This window comes from Hipposideros armiger, unplaced genomic scaffold, assembly GCF_001890085.2.
Source record: "Hipposideros armiger isolate ML-2016 unplaced genomic scaffold, ASM189008v1 scaffold_61, whole genome shotgun sequence".
In the NCBI taxonomy this organism is placed as follows: Eukaryota; Metazoa; Chordata; class Mammalia; order Chiroptera; family Hipposideridae; genus Hipposideros; species Hipposideros armiger.
In genome coordinates this window covers 3,679,822-3,696,868 of record NW_017731411.1, presented here as the reverse complement: position 1 = coordinate 3,696,868, position 17,047 = coordinate 3,679,822, and the positions used below count along the sequence as shown (strand labels likewise).

The 17,047-nt window shown below is 38.4% G+C and overlaps 1 protein-coding gene across 1 annotated transcript in view; it reads right to left on the bottom strand.

Moving 5' to 3' along the window:
- Positions 1–1,671: 1,671 nt before the first annotated feature.
- Positions 1,672–17,047, bottom strand: part of LOC109382177 (nuclear receptor corepressor 1) — a gene marked incomplete at its 5' end in the record, with an annotated part of 104,765 nt that continues 89,389 nt past the window's right edge. The window contains 6 exons of the mRNA XM_019641488.1: positions 1,672–2,029; positions 3,733–3,909; positions 6,491–6,712; positions 7,591–7,644; positions 12,005–12,147; positions 13,918–14,058. Of these exons, the coding sequence (XP_019497033.1) occupies positions 1,842–2,029; positions 3,733–3,909; positions 6,491–6,712; positions 7,591–7,644; positions 12,005–12,147; positions 13,918–14,058 (925 nt within the window). The remainder of the gene's footprint in view (positions 2,030–3,732; positions 3,910–6,490; positions 6,713–7,590; positions 7,645–12,004; positions 12,148–13,917; positions 14,059–17,047) is intronic.

Sequence of the window (17,047 nt, the reverse complement as noted above, 5' to 3'; positions counted from 1 at the left end):
AATAGAATATTTAGTTATTTTTCATTCACATTAAAATTTTACATATATATATATATACATATATATATATATATGATAAAATTAAGTGATACCAACTTGCCAAGTAGTAGGAATCCAGTTACTAAACCTGATCTGAAGTTTATTTTGAGGATCTCAAGTATACAAGAGTAGAATAGTAACAGGAATGAAGGCTTTAACTTCAGACACATACGGGTTTATGGCCTATTTTTGATGCCTGTTTTAACTATACGGGTAAAGTACTGAACCTGGGTCCTCGTCTATAAAATAGGAATTAGACATCAGTGCTACAAGGTGAGGTGAGGGTCTCAATCACACATAGTTAACACTTCATTACAAAGGAGGCACTCAGTCAGTGGTTATCACAGACCTGTTTTCTTTAGAGGCTTGAGTACTTTTGTTAACAAGTTTAGGTCTACTTAAAAGTCTATAAAGTGCTAATTTTTATCATCCTGAGAGACCTCTACTCTCCCCTTTCTAATCAGTGGTATTCTCCCAAAACTTAGTATCTATATGCTATGGAAGGATGCTTTAATGCTATGCCTAAGTTGTATGAAAAACTAAAAATTCAACAAGCAATTATTAATGAAGGACAAAACTGACCCTCTAGTACCATAATTAGTTAACATTCAGTCTTAAAACCTTGAGATTCAGTGAAATGAAAACATTCTACAATAAACTCTTGTCCACAAGGAATTCCAGTGAGAGGAAGCACTGGCACATATGAGTAGGGAAGGGGAAGGACCCTGATGTTCACTTTGAGAGTGCAGGATGCACAGCACAGAGGAAATCTTAGTAAGACTGAGATGCTACACAAATCATCATCTTCTAACTCAGCCAATAACATATATCAAACTAAATGAAAGTGTATAAGTTTTTCCTTTGAAACCTGAGACATCAAGAGCCTTAAATCACAAATAATCTACTGTACCTATGGACAGGGCAGTCAAATTTATTTCAAAAACAAAAGCTTTGTTGGGCTGCATCAAATGAAGGAGAAAAAGAATACTTAGGGGCATGGTTAAATTACCAGTGTGTATAACATGAGGTATGCCTCAAATAAGCCTTTAAAACTTTAAAAACTGAACTATAACATACCCATGCAATAATATTTTTTCATCGCTACTCATTAAAAAAAATTAAAGCCTGCACTGGAAATTTACAATATGGCAGAATTTTGTTTCTCCTACCTTTTGACCCTAATACATTAATGTACAGATTTCATTACAGGGTCTCTCTTAAAAATCTAAACATTTCCACAAGATTTTAAACATCACTTGGGAACCTGAATTGAGAGGAAACAAAATAGGATAAAAGTACAATGCCCGTGACAGCCAACATTATGTAACTGGGCTGTATGAGGTTGTTTAGAAGGCAAGGGTTAAAAAGATAGAAGATTTTTAAAAAGTACCCCCAGGGTTGATGTGCTGATTTGAACATAAGTACACCAGATACTACAGCAAGGGGAAACACTGCAAAAAGATAATCTATTTACAGAAGAGTGATTTAAAGACATTATGGTTTTCTTTACAGATGTAAGAACAGGAATTGTCCACTTTTTAAAAACTCTACATTTCAACCCTCCACTATCAGAATCCACTGAACTGCCTGTATCAGAGGCAGTGTCCTGTTTCCCCACCCCACCCCCTCCCGCCCCCTTTCCATCATTTCTTCATCATCCATGATCCAGGCTCTCCTGAAAAGTCTCTGGACATAAATCATAGGAAGGCAGGTTTTTGACCTGCAATTACAAATAAAACCACCAAAAACTAGAGATCCCTCCCCAAGAACCTGGCCCCACCCAGATCCCTTTTCTGTGTAGCTCAGTCATCACTATCCGACAGTGTCTCGTATTGTGCGGAGAGCAGCGGGGCAGGCTCTCGCTCCCAAATCCTGTTCTGTTGGTGAGGAGCTGCTTGGTTCACAGAAGAGGGGGCGCATGCAATCGGTGTTGGTGGTGTACTGCTGAGCATCCGCATAGTCAGAGGATTATAAGGAAACTGAGTCGAGCCTGACAAAATAAAAATTAAGTTTCACTGTCATGAGCATAGTTACTGTTTCATCCAACTTTCAGAGGATGGAGGAGGGCAGGATTATTCCACTAAAATGGTCTGTGACATTAAGCAAAATGAAACAACAGGGGAGGGCCAAGGTTTCACCACTTAGGTTGTAGCCAGTGATAACGCAGCAATCTGTGAGAGTCTGGAAAGGACACAACATGAATCAGCATATAAGGCAAGAGTTGCTGAGCCTAGAAATGAAAGCTCAAGCCTGGATTTTTAGTTGTTGAGTCTATAACTAGGTGTTTCCATGGAAAATCCAAGTAAAACTATTGGATAGTAAGCTCTAACTAAGAGACTGGTTACACCAAAAACTCTTGACTCTTACAGATAAAAAGCACAGTTCTCAGAGGATGAAGAGGACAAGTACCCAAGAATTTCAGCAGGTCGAGGGGCAGCAAGATGCAGCAAGGGGCAGTGAGATCCATGTCATTGGCTGGATCTCACTGGGCAGATTTATCAATGTTCAAGATTTAGAAGAGGGATACACAAACCTAATGATAGCACTGCTACCTTTTGTCAGTTTCTTTATTGTTTCACTGTCCCCAGAAAGTCTCCTCCAGCTTAAGATACTCTAACAGAAAACATACCATTTCATCAAGTAATTTTCATGAATGGTCTACTAATAACTCCTCCCCTAAGAGATTTGAGAACAATCAGTCACTAGCCTAGGCTGGAAGTTTTCAAATCAGTCGGGCCGGCCGAGTGGCTCAGTTGGTTAAGAGCTCGCTCAAGAGTTTGAGCTCTAAGCAACAGCGGTTCGAGTCCAGCCTGAGCTGAGCTGCCGCTGAGCTGCCAACAGGTGGCAGGATGGCTCAGCTAAAACTAAATAAAAAATAAATAAAAAAAGTTTTCAAATCAGTATATAACCACTTTACATGTCATGTGAAAATTTTAGAAAGCAAAAGTCTTAAATTGTGCTGATATAATAGCCATATGAAATTTATAGATGTCTTAAGGAATTTTTTCAGTGATGTATATAGATATTTCATTTCTAAGGAAAGGACAGCTTATAATTACCTGAAACCCTTAAATCCGTAGCAAATATCCTAGTTTTATTTAACAAAAAAGAAAGTTGGCTTCAAGATGACCCATTACTGTTATATACATATAAAGCTTACATACAGGCACAAAACGGAAAAATGGAAAAAATTAATAAATATCCTAGAGTATTGTTTTTCTTCAGTGTGTGTAGACGTGGTGAGCCTAATATAGATTGTGACTTTTAAAACTATTTTTCCCATTTCTGACTGATTTCTTAGTATTTCTCTAAGAACCTTCTCTAAGAATGTCTATACAAAAGGCTGAAGGAACAGCTGCCTGGGAAATGTTTTAGGTAGAGTTCAAGAAAGAAATGAAACCACAGACTTACTTGCTTTACAAACAGCAGGTATTGGTTACACCAGTATAATACAGAAGTGAGGGGAATGGAAGAGATATTTTTTCATAGCTCTTTTTTCATGGTAATCAGATCCGCATTCTTAAAAATTTTAAGATTATATGTATTCAATTTCTATTCTGGAAAGCAAATTTATTAATGATACAGTAATGGAAATAGAGTTTTCCAATCAAAGTTTCTGACTTTAGAAGAAGTACTAACAAAGGCACTAATATAACTGCTTTAAGACGCATTTTCTAGCAGTCTGCTCCTCACCTGTTGAAGAGGGCCTGTCTTCCCAGGTCCACCCTGGCGTCTGCCTGTGGTAATCCCCTTCTGAATGTACAGACGAGACTGAAGAGGGCCGCTCAGTTCCCAAGTAGCCTTGCCCAGGGATAGGAGATTTAGATTTCCTGCTGTTTGACTTGTTGATCAGCTTTGATTTGCAAACTCCTGAAAGTGAAATAAATGATTGTTAATATATAGTAAATATGTTCTCAACTTATACCCTACCAAAATGCTGATAATATAATGGTAAGTGAAAGAAACAGGATGGTAGCATGAAGAATCCAGATCCTACTACCCAATGAAGTAAAAAATATTTAAAAGAAAGTCAGAATTTACTTGTGGCAACCAAAACAAAAAAGGAGTATGTCCTCATGCCATTAACTTAAAACATGTAACCAAGGAATTAAAATTTATGGACCACCATTTCTTTCCTGACCCTGGAGCACAGAAACTGCTAAGGAAATTAAAACAAGTTGACAAAACTCTTAAATTCTCACTACCTCCTCCCCCACAAATTTAGGGAGAAGCAAACAGGAGTTATTTTACCACCCCAAGGAAATATGTCAAAGGAAAACAACTGTAGCACAGAAGCCCCTTCATGGCACTATTGGACCTCAGCAGAAGCTTGGCAAGTCTTGGTGGCCCTTTCTGTTTTTCCAGGCAGTTTAGTTGGTGAACTCAGCAGAAATTCACAGGAGTGGGATGCCCCGACTGGGCTCTAAAACAAAACATTAAAAAGATCTCAGAAGAGATCAGAGCCTAGGTCATCAGCAAACGTTTTCCTCAGCCCAGCAGAACAATTTCATACTGCCCCAAATCCTTCAGTGTACAGAAAAAAAGTGGGTGGAAAGCAACTTCTATCCCTTGAACTATCTGGAAAGAGAAGAAATGCAAGTTCTTGATGATAAGAATAGAACAAGGGGAAAGGTGTTAAGTATACTGAAGAAAAACTCCAAAATACACAAAGCTAGTAATGCAGAAGAAGCTCAAAGAATAGATAAACTAAGAATGAGGTGAAAAGGCTTAGGAAACAAAATATAGCAAGGATCAGAACAGACATAACGAAAAGGGAATTATTAGTACAAAGGAAAAACTTGAGATACAGTAAAAGCAAAAGAAAGAGATCAAGATGACTAAAATAATTAGTAACAGATAATGGGGGACGACTATCCAACAAAAAGATAACTGTGTTTCTGAAATGAGAGCCCAACAAAAGAAACAGAAATAAGAGACACAATTAATAGCATAACATTTCCCTGAGTGCAGAACTCAACCTGTAAATGCAAACGCCCTCCTGTCATCTGGAAAATCTGAATGCTAACACACACTAACATACTGATGGTTAATTTGTTAAAATGGAGGGAAAAAGGATTCTTCAGGCAAACTGTCACCCACCAAAAAGGAGGTGAATATCTGGCCTTATTTCTTATTACAACAATGAATACCAGACAAAAAATGTAAGTCTACAGGATGTTTTCAGAAAAGTATCTGTCAAGAACATTATAATCTGCTGACCTCATTTCAAATATAAAGACAAGAAGACATTTTTGAGCATGAAAGATCTTTTAACAGCACCCTTTGTGAGAAATGCACTGTGAAAACCTTACCAAAAAGAAATGCCACAATAAAAAGATCATACAACCAGAATAATTTTAATTGTTTAAATCATCAATATTATCTTAAAATACACATACTTAAAATCAATGAAAATCGGAAGAGTAGAAAGGGGAAGACTGCTTATCTTTTCAGAGCGGGAAGTGAATCCATATTATCCTAAAATTAATATATGTAGGTAAAAACAATAAATAAAAACCTCTAATCTCTTTAACATTTTTCTTACTTAAACTTAGTGAAATCTTTTGCTTGATGATAACAGAGGAAAATAAACCTAAACTAAACCTGAAATACCGCTGATCTTCAGGTAATTCTTTAATCATAAGAAAGATTCTCAAAAGATTAAGAATAAATGTTTATATACTGGGGTGCCAAAAAAATGAATACACATTTTAAGAGATGTTATCTATGTATTACTTTTCGAAGTTGAATTGAATTACGGTAGCAGTGTGTAGTACAACGTTTGCTCAAAAGATGGCATGAGTCAAATGAATGCTAGCGTCATTCATTGTATTACAATTTTAATACTTTTTCCTTTCTTAAAATGTGTATATTTTTTGCATCCTCTGTATAAATATTAAAAGCTTACAGTCATTTTTTTGGTGTGGGATTTATATCATTAACAAGATGTATAAAATGATCTCATTCTATTATTTATCCTTTTATATGTGTCTGTACAGTGACATGTCTGGAATGATGTTCATCAAACAGTAACACCAGCTTTCTGGATAATGTGATCTGAAGGTTATTATTTTTTTTTCCTTACTCCTTTCTATGGCTTAAAATTCTTTTATACTAAACCTATCATTTTTATTACAATAGTAAGCCACTTCTATTCAAAAGCAGAATATGAAATTGCACTTGAATTATAATGTATGCATACCGGTAAGGACAAACAAAAATAAAAACAGATCTATGCTGGAGGGTGACATTCTGGACAAAAATTTTTGTTTTCTGTTCAGGTTACTAAAATGTCTGAGCAGGTCAAAAAAATTTTTTTTAAGTAAATAAAACCCTCAGAGGTGACTCTGAGCACATAAATGAAATCTCTTAGTGATGGATGAGAACTTGGAAAACAAACAGGCTTTTTCCTGGGAAAGGCAGCAAAAGAGCACTAAAATGAAAACTTTACCTGAATGAGGTGATGGGTCCCCTTCTTCTCTCCGTGTCTCACCACTGGTCACAACTGAGGTGTTGGCACCACCAGGCACTACTCCCACAGGCTGGGACATGACAACGCCATGATCCTCAACCTTGTCATCAAAGCTTCCCATGAGAGCCTTCCTGATGATGTCTTCTAGACCGAGATTACTGGCAGGATCAGCAAAAGAATGACCTCTAGAGCTAACTGAGCCTGAAAGAGACAACCATAACATTTCAGCTTATTTCTGAGGCGGATCAGGTAACAGAAATGTACAGACTACATACACACAGCACCTAGCAAGTTGCCTAAAACCCCCGAGTACTTGAGATCTTGCTCACTGGCATATGTTGTCAGTTTAGCTCAAATAAACTCATAAAAGTTCAAAAAAGGGGGGGCCAGGTGGCTCAGTTGGTTTAGAGTGCGTGCTCTGAATAACAAAGTTGCCGGTTTGATACCCACATGGGGCAGTGAGCTGTACCCTCCACAACCAGATTGAAGACATCGACTTGAGCTGAGCTGCCAGTGGGCAGCCAGATGGTTCAGGTGGTTAGAGCATGTGCTCTGAACAAAGTTGCTGGTTTGATTCCCGCATGGGATGGTGGTGTCCCCCCTGCAACTAGACTGAAAATGGCGACTGGACTTGGAGCTGAGCTGCGCCCTCCACAACTAGACTGAAAACAACTACATGACGTAGAGCTGATGGGTCCTGGAAAAAAACACTGTTCCCCAATAAAGTTTAAAAAACACAAAAACAAAACCCGAGAACCCACACAAGATGTCTAAATCCACCAACAACTCAAGGAAATTTGTTTTTCTTTGCTAAATGAATCAGTCACCCATTTGTGTTCAAGTTACTTAACAACAGTCTTCTCTTGTCTATTTCCTACTTTCTATGCTGTTCTTTAATAGTTTTGATTCTCTTTGTTTGTCTTTTTATTATAGCTCAATTCACTTTTTATTGCTACTATCTCCCTGATTAAATTATGGGCCTTTATTCATTTTTGCATACTACTGGAGCAGCCCTCTGGTACACAGTGACTGCTACCATACCAATTTCATATTGGCAAATAATGTATTTTAAATCTTACCTGAAGTAGTGACTGCTGGCAGGTTAAAGATCTCAGTTCCTGGCTGAGCAGCTGCTGTATTTAAACAAACATTCAGGTTAACTGAGATGTGATAATCATGTACATTCAAAGAGAGAAAACTCTCAAAAAAAACCCTACAAAATTAACCTTATTTTCCATGATTTCAACCTTATTTTTTACCCCTTAAGTGAAGATCTCAACCTTATTTTTTTACCCATAAGTGAAGATAAAGTGAAAGGAATAATTTTTTGTAAAAAGGAAATCAGGAAATAAAGTGGGTGAGACAGGAAAATCAGAACAGGAGTAATATAACCCAGACGAAGGAAAGAGACTTTGCACTGCTGGAGAAACACAAGTAGGAAACAAAGTTGCTGTCAGCACAGGACTCCAGGCTTGCTAAAGAAAGCTTGGATTCTAAGGTGACCCCTGCAAATATCAACAGGTTTGAGGCAGCCTGAGATTAGGGGAAAAACAGCTCAATGAATAGTATGAAAATGACCATGTGCTTCCCTACCATGGTTAATTGGAAACTATTCTTACATTCCTAGGATGAGACAGATTCTGCCTGTTGAGTCTTTTCGTTCCTGCTAACTAACTGTACAATCTGTAATTTGTAGTTTGGATGACAACAGCTGGGACAACCTGGGAATTACCTATAGGGCACTGTGCACTCGGAAATAGAAGGAATTTGAGAATATAAATGGTGTTTTTCATCATGTCTTCCAACTTGATGCTGAGAATTTGAAAGAGAAAGAATATAAGAAGTAGGTAGGTGACTAAACAAATGATGTCCCAGAGAAGAATATGTAGTTTTAGATGAGACCACAGAAGGATGGATTCTTCCCTACAAATGAGACCTATCATCTGTGAAGATGAGGAGTGCATGTGCCTAGAAACAACCTTTCTTGATCAAGGAAACTTTAAACTGTCAAGAGGAGAAGGAGAAAAATCTTCAGGAAGAACTATAAAACAATAACTACGGATGACAGTCTCCTCACTTTTGGGCCAGGTAACACTAAACCTGAAATAACAAAGTAATAAATATAGCCTCATAGTTATCACCAAGTTTGTGGAATAGGACACATTCAGTCATTTTGTAAATATTTATTGAGCAATTATTTGGCTGGATCATAATAAAAATCACCATGTTAATAAAAAATGGTTAGATGAAGACAATTTCCTATAGTTCAATCTATAATACTAAGGTACTACACTTAAAACGCACTCCTTTTTCCTATGGAGTTGGCAGTTCAGTGTGGTACTGAGACCATCAAATCAGAATCAACAGGGTAGCTAGCAGTAAAAGTACCAATTTCCTAGACTCCTGGGGCCCTGTAATTCACATATTTAACAAGCACTCCAGGTGCCTGTGATGGATAATCAAGTTTGAGGGCCTGCCTCTGGTTTAAAACAGATGGGCAAACTTAATAACACAGAGTGAGGGAAAAGGAAGATATTAGAGCTATTTAGGAGGCAGACTTGACAGGAGGAGGCAGCATCATCCATCAACAGGTAAAGAATGAGGGAGAGGGAAAACTGCCAAGAAAGTGATTAGTGGAGCCACCATAAAGGTAAGCTTGGTAGGTAGGAAACAGGAGGAGGAACAGATTTCTGTGGGGAGAGGTAGAATGTTAATCTAATTTTACACATTTAAGGAGCCAGTAAAATATTCAAGAAGAAATGAGGTCTGCAAAGATATGTAAGTACAGCTTAGTAAAAAAAAGTTGAACTCTAGATAGAAGTTTGGGAGTTTTCAGCACACAGTTTAAGCTCCCCAAGTGGATGAAATGAATCAGAGAGAGAGAGAAAACTAGGAAAACCAACATTCAAGGGCCAGGCAAAGCAAGACTGTCTAAGGAGACATAAGAAATAGCCAAAAAGTAGAGAAAAAAACCAAAGCCAACAGAAGAGACTATTTCTGAAGAGGGAAGTGGTTCACAAGTGTCAAGGGCTACACAGAAATCATACAGAGTACGTTTTAAAGCTTTAAGTTATTATTCTGAATAACGGTGCTGATGTCCTCAGTGGAACAGTGAATTGAGAGACACTGAGTTGAAGCGAAGCTATCTTGGTTGCTGAGGGCTTTCACAGTTACACTTCCTGGGGAGGACTGAATGTGCACTGGGGTTCCATGAAACCACTGGTTCCTTAATACAATTCCTTAATTGTCCCTTTCCACAATCAAAACAAGTTCTTGCAATAAAAAAAAAAAATCCCCGACTTAAGCAATTTTGTTAGTATTTGCCTCAAGACATTAATAACTTATCTTCTGTTAAAGTTAGGTATTGTTTCAGTATACATTTTCAGAGAGTAGAGCCATCTGTCATTCTAAAAGCACCCAACATAGTGGCCTGCTCAAGAAATAATTGTTGAATTGAGGATTGAGAAAGCTACTGCCTAAGGACAATGGAAACAAACGTAAGAGGAAAACTATAAAGTAGGCTTCTTCAAGTCATATGTAGCATTTTTCTGTCAAGAATTTTCCCCCCACTAAGATGGCAAGACAGAGACTAGAAATGATGAGTGCAAAACATACAAAGGTGAAACAATTAACAATCGGCTGCTCTAAAATCTGTATGTCCCATGCTCTGACAGATTCATCTCTGGGTTCTGAGTGAATCTGAAAATGACAGCACATTTTTGTTGGTGACATTTGAGGAGCTGTAAATAACATGAAACCACTGAAGACTGGAAACAAAAATGTAATGACAAAATTTTTTTTAAAAAGAAGAAAGGATATCTATAAGCCTAATAGCAATTCTGGTCAACATTCTAGAATATTTATCTTTTAGATGATCTGTTGCCACTTAAGGTAATCTGGTAATGAAGAGCTAGGATAAGTTCATGAACAATAAGTGACACTGGGTTCATCATTTTTTCTTCTTGACATTCAACCTTTATTAATCAAAAAATGTCACAGACCCAAACACATCTGTCTACGTGGCACTTTTACAGTTCACAGCCCATGATTTCCTTTCTTTAAACAGGGTCAGATTAGTAGATCATAGATCACAGAAATAAAGGAGGTTGTGGTATACCCCGATTTCTGCAAGGCATCCAACAAAGTCTCTCTTAACATTGGATATACTTGAGGAAAAGATGGATAGCACTGGGTGATAGGATTAGTGTGCTAAATAACAGTATGAGGAAGATTTTGATTAACACATGTATATCAACCAAAAGGAAAGGTTTGGATGCCACAGAGCTTTATCCTACTGTATATTTACCAAAGATCTGGGTAATGATGCTATGAGTACAGAACTATTAGAAGCCAGTTAATACATCATTAGAAGCATGGACTCTGGGAGTTGGGATGCCTGAGTTTGAAACACAGTCCATTACTTACTGGCTATGTAAGTTTTAACCAGTTATTAAATCTCTGAGTCTCAGTTTCCTCAACTGCAAAATGGAGATAACTATAATATGTAACATGTACGGTTGTTATGAGATTAAACTAGTTTAGATATACATTCTCCCATCCAAGTACTAACCAGGCCCAACCCTGCTTAGCTTCCGAGATCAGATGAGAACTGGGGCGTTCAGGGTGGTATGGCTGTAGACTATATATACATTCTTAGAATAGTGCTGAGAGAGCATAGTGAGTGCTATATACAACATATAACTTTGCTACCACTATTATTGATATGTCTTTAGGTAGTGGTTTATCAGATTTGCAGATGAATGCTGAATGACTAAGTTGAGATCCAGAAAGACACTACTAATACGGTTAGAAAAAGCTGGAATAGTGCAAGCACAGACTGCATCATCCTATACTTGGAGCTAGTTAACTCCAAAAGCACAGCAAGGGAAAGGTACGGATCAAGAGCAGCACATCAAGAGACCTTGATGTTTATATTGATACTAAGTACACTATAATGTAAAAAAACATAATACAATCGTAGGCTCCCTTAATAATGATGAATCTCAGAATCTACTGAAAAGCTAAGCTAAATAAAATATTTTTAGTGGGGAGCAACTGAGATGGTATGAACACTCAGAACCAGGCCGTGTGATGAACAACTGGGGATATTTATAGAGGTAAGAAGACTCAAAGGACATGACTTGTCTTCAAATAGCTGAAGAGATGTCATGTAGAGACGGCCCAAATGGATAAAACTAAGACCAGTGGGTAGAAAACTATGGACAGCTAATCCAGCCCCACATAAGAAAAGTTTCCCAGACCCAGCACTTATTCAAAGAAAAAATGGACAGCTTCAGAAAGTAGGAAGTTCTTGTTCCCTAATAGAAAATCTTTATGTACTGACAGACATTTGAGAAGGAGCCTTAGGATCAGATGTAGTTAGGTAGATGGCTATAAGAGCCTTTAAACTCAAGGATTACACAAGAGGCAGCTTTGGAGATATCATTATTAATGCATGTTTTATTTGAGGTTTATGAAAGAAATCCCACTTACCCATATCGGAGTCACCTCCACCAGAGGAGTTCAACTTACGAAAAATCTCCTGCTTCTTTGATTTAACCATGGGTGACGTGTTTTCTAGCTTGGTGAAGAATGAAGGCAAGTAGTTTATACTCCCTGGTGAGCGGGAATCATTCCTATTAGGAACACAGTTATGTCTGTTATTATCACGTACTCCTAACCTGGGGGATTTTCCTATCAACGATGATAGCAGTCATAGAGTATGTGGGAAAACTACTACCTCCCCATCTTGTGTGTGTGGTTACAATCCTAAGGAACAGTATGTGACCAGAGCGAGTTAGTATATCATATTTGAAGACACAAATATTTTAGCACTCAAAGATGAAATCATAAATGAGGTCTGGCATGGAGAAAATCTATAACAAAGATTCTTAACAAAGAATGAATAAGCAGCAAATGGATATTAATAGGAAAACTCAAAAACAGCTCATCATGAAGCTGTACACGTAACAGCACAAACACTGATGTATTTATGGTTACCACATCAACTGGGAACTGTTTTACTAGAACTAATCTGAAGTACAATAAAATTGTAATGAACAGCACACTTGCCTATAAATAATAGCAAGAATTCACACTTAAGCAATCAACCATTTGACTTAAACAGAATAACTACAATGTAGAAATTGTTACAATCATTTCAAAGTCTCCTACCACAGGAGCTGAGTTTCATGTAAAGGGTTTCATATTTTGTTGGCAGCTTCCTATACAAACACATTTAAAAAAATAAGTTTCCTATAACACAGTTCAAGACCACCAAGGATCTAGCTAGTGCCAGAGATAATAACACAGAACATAATCTAGTCATGTGGATTCATACATCATTCAAACATGAGAACAAGTTAGAACCTACTATTTGCCAAGAAAGACGAATAAGGAGATTGAAAAAAAAAAGACATGGTCCCTGTCCTCAAAATATTCACAAACTTAGGGGAAAAGATGTAAATACACAATTAAATTTAACATCAGTCTCTCTTCAAAAATGGATTTTCTTCCTCATTTCATTGAAAGGTACCAACATCTATTTGAATGCCTATGGATATACAAGTAAGTAAATAACTTGCAACATTGTAAGAAATGCACTAACAGTTTGCAGTGAGACAGATGTTGGTTTAAAGCTGGGCTCTCTCTTACTTTATGTGACCATGGGCAAATGTATTCACCTCTCAGAGAATCAGGGGAGGGTGTTCCACACCAAGAAAGCAGCATGACTATGGACTGAATGGAATTCGGGGACAATAAGGAACTTGATACGGATAGAGAATGAAGTGCAAGAGAGTGAAGTAGCAGGAAATGCTATGAGCAGAAGCCTGGTCAGACATAAAGGAACTCAAATGGCATGCTGACGACTCAGTGCTTGATTCTTTGAGTTTTAGACAAATCATGCTAGTGGAAGCAGGCTGGAGAGGGGCCAAATCAAAGGTGTCTAATCAAAGTGGGAATAAACATGTAATAATTCATAAGGTTGGGCTAGGGTTAGAAATGGTAAGAAAAAAAATAATATAAAGCACTTCATGGGTGCTCCTCATTACTGCCCTTCCATAAATAGTCTGCAACGCTTGGTGCATGGTAAGCACTCAAATGCTGGTTGAACCACACACACACACATGCACACACAAAAGTTTTAAAAAAAGATCTAGAAGGACTTAATTTCAAGAAGAACAATGAACAATTTTTTCCTATAACCTATTTAAATTTTTTTTTTCCATTAAAATCCACTAGCATTAGAACACTAGGAAAACAGGCTAAATGATCCTTCGAGAGTCCTATTATGACATATAACCCAAGAGAACAAAGGCACAGGCTTTGAGGAAAACTGCAAGGTACTGGACACACACATGTATACTCATAACGGGAGTTAGCTGGCAGTCCACCCCACTCCTCACCTCTGTTCTGCAGGCTCTGCTCCTCTCTGAGACAGGAGCAGCATGCTGTCCTGTTTCTCATGTACAACTGGAACCTGGGGTGGGGAGATGGGCTCATAGGGCTCTGAAGAGACATGACTCCTCTCTGGCGATTTTCCAGGCCTAATATTGTAACATAAAATATTAGATTGTGCTCCTAAGGTTCACCTACAGCTTACCCTAAACAGAAACTGGTTAACTCATTACTTTATTCAAAAGAAGGGACAAATTTTGCCAATATACATAAAAAAAAGCTTCTAGTTATCAAAAAAAGGGTCTGTTACTGCTGGTTTATCCATGTATGCCTGGCAGATTGGGAGTCCATCACAAACAGCGCATGGGACAGACAGCAGCCAAGGTGCTTTGGGAGGTTACTCTTTGGGGGTCTGCTTCCACCAGATCCCACCACCTTACCCTGGGTCAGCTGCTCCAGGTGAACCCTCATGGGTTTTACCGCCGATTCTGAGTCATGACTTACCAGGTCTTTCCCCATTAAGTTAAAAGCTAAAGGACTTGAGTACTAAACTAAAACCTAAGGAATTAGGCTCTAGTCATATACCATTTTAGGGCTGAGCAACTCTCCTCAATTTAATGTTCTTCCTCTGGATACGATGTTGGTAGGGATAATGTGAGATAAACACACTGTTTACACCAGAAAAGTTTTTGGCTTAGTGATTATTCATATTAAGAGATAACTGTGACATTTAACATCTGTTTTGTTACTATTATAGTTAAGTGCAATTATATACACACACACATTATGTCATTTCCTTTCCCAATAGACCTCACCCAATTCTTAGAGGTGGCCATTTTTGACTACATTTCTTTTATAGTTCCTTGGTTGTTACTTAAAACTAAACAATCTTATACCTTTCTTGATTTATCAAACTTGAAACAATATTAACTCCTTTGCATGAAAGATGAAGAGCTTAACTACCTTCTCTATGTTGTTGCCCATTTTATTTTACTCTTTGTCTATTTTTACTTTATGTGGCACATTCAGCCATTTTTATGTGATTTATAGCATTTACATCCTGTCTAGAACTCTAGGAAAACTGCTGTGTGTCGCTTATAGATTGAAAAACCTATTAATGGTGTTTTATAACACTGTGGATTGTATGAACATGTTAAACTATAAAACCAGGTAATTTGACTAAAACCAATGAAAGAAATGTAACATTCCTTATTCAAATGCACAGGTGTCGTGATGTATAAATTACAAGTGAAAATGTCAAATGCCATCAATTGCTTAAAATCTGCTACATGGTACTTTGCATCAGGAATGGATATACAGCTTTCAGTTTTTCTTTGATAACTGAATTTCTTTTCCTTTTTGGGTGAAAGAAAATAAAGGTATTTTCATCATATCCTTAAGATCATCCAGTGTCCTGAAATGATTATGTCTGAGATTTGCTTCAAAATGATCCAGTTTGAGGGTGGACAAGTGGGGATAAGAATAAAACAAAATTGGCCTTATCTGATGATTACTGAAATTGGGCAATAGATACATACAGGCATATTATACTGTTTTACTTTTGTGTATGTTTGAAAAATACCACAATTTTTTTTTTTAATGCAGACCATTATGCTTCTTAAATAAATTACTCTCACTTCTTTATGTTTTTTGCTCAGCTGAGAGGCTGGTAGGCAGGCTGGAGAAGCAGCCTACTACAAACTGCTCTTTTTCATGCTCTGAATTATGGCTTTCACTACTTTGCTTCATCAATCTACTGTGTGTCTTCCAGATATTTGTCAGAATCTTTGACCTGCTGATATCCCAGGCTTATTCTCAGCATTTTTATGAATTTTAGGAATGTTCATGCTGCTTTACTATAATTTAGCACGTGCCAATGTTTAGTCTACCACATTGAGACAAAAACCCTGCCTCCATTTTTAAAAAAAACCCATATGCAGAACATTGTGGAGAAGATAGTTTGAAGATGCAGCTGCTGCCTGACCCGCGAGCTGGACCTGGGCCAGAAGGGGAAGGTTGCTCCTACAGACTCCCCCTTACCGACTGTCTGATCATAATCGATAACTGTAGCAACATAAACCAATACTCCTCCCTTACTTCCTACTGAGTGCTGGTTCCTGGAACAGGCTGTTGTCCAGACCTGGTCAAGCATGTCATTTCCCATACCAGGTAACAGTCACGTGTAGTAGTATCTGTGACTGTCCCCCTCTTACCCTATATAATTCTTTGGCACCTGCCAAGCGGTAGAGGGATCCATTTCATCTTACAGCTGCCTAAGAAGTGCCTCATATATAAGTATCCCTTATAAACTCTATTTAAATTACCAGACTGGGGTGGCCAGCCTCTTTCTTCAGTCTTCTCCTGCTCTCCACTCTATAGAGGTAGATTTTCAGTCCCGGATCTTTCCCTGGGTCTGCGTGTACTAACAATTGGCGAGTCAATCATGAGACTGAAGAGATGGGCCTTGGGAAAGAGGCATCTGGGGGGAAAATCCCAGGTGGGCCATCTACTTCTATGGGGAGGGATGGACTGTATGTTACGTGAGTATGGGGACGTTCTGAAAATGCTCGCTGGTCTCATGCATTTGAGGAACTAATTACGCACTGCACACTGCATCAAGGAGGGAAAGCGCATGGCCACAGCAGTAGGTTGGCCCCTCTAATGGGCAGTTCGGCTGATAACCAACACCCAGCTGGAGGCAGAAGCCAGGGTTAGGAAATAGGAGGCAAATCTAGGGGAAAGCAACCTGTTTCAAGAGTACATCTGAAGCTGTGGGAAGGATTTGGAACATGGAGGGAGAGAAAGAAAAAGGGGGAATAAGGGCAACAGGGAAGTAAGGGCCTGTGAGGATAACCTGAAAGCAAACATGGCAGGATCTGGTTGTGGCAGGCATCTCTAAAGAATGATGTCAGCCTAATGCAGTGCTAGTGGGATTATAGGAAAGCTTTAAAACCAGTACAACAGTTCCACCCCAAACCCTCAGCTCTCTGAGTGGAAACCTCAACAGATTCAGGGGAGCCCCTTGGGATTTCACCCTACTCTGGTTGGGTGCCCCCCCCATCTCCCCACCCTTTGTCCCCAGTATAGACTGAAGGCCAATATCATCCTCAGGTGAGGTCCACGGGGGCAATCATAGGC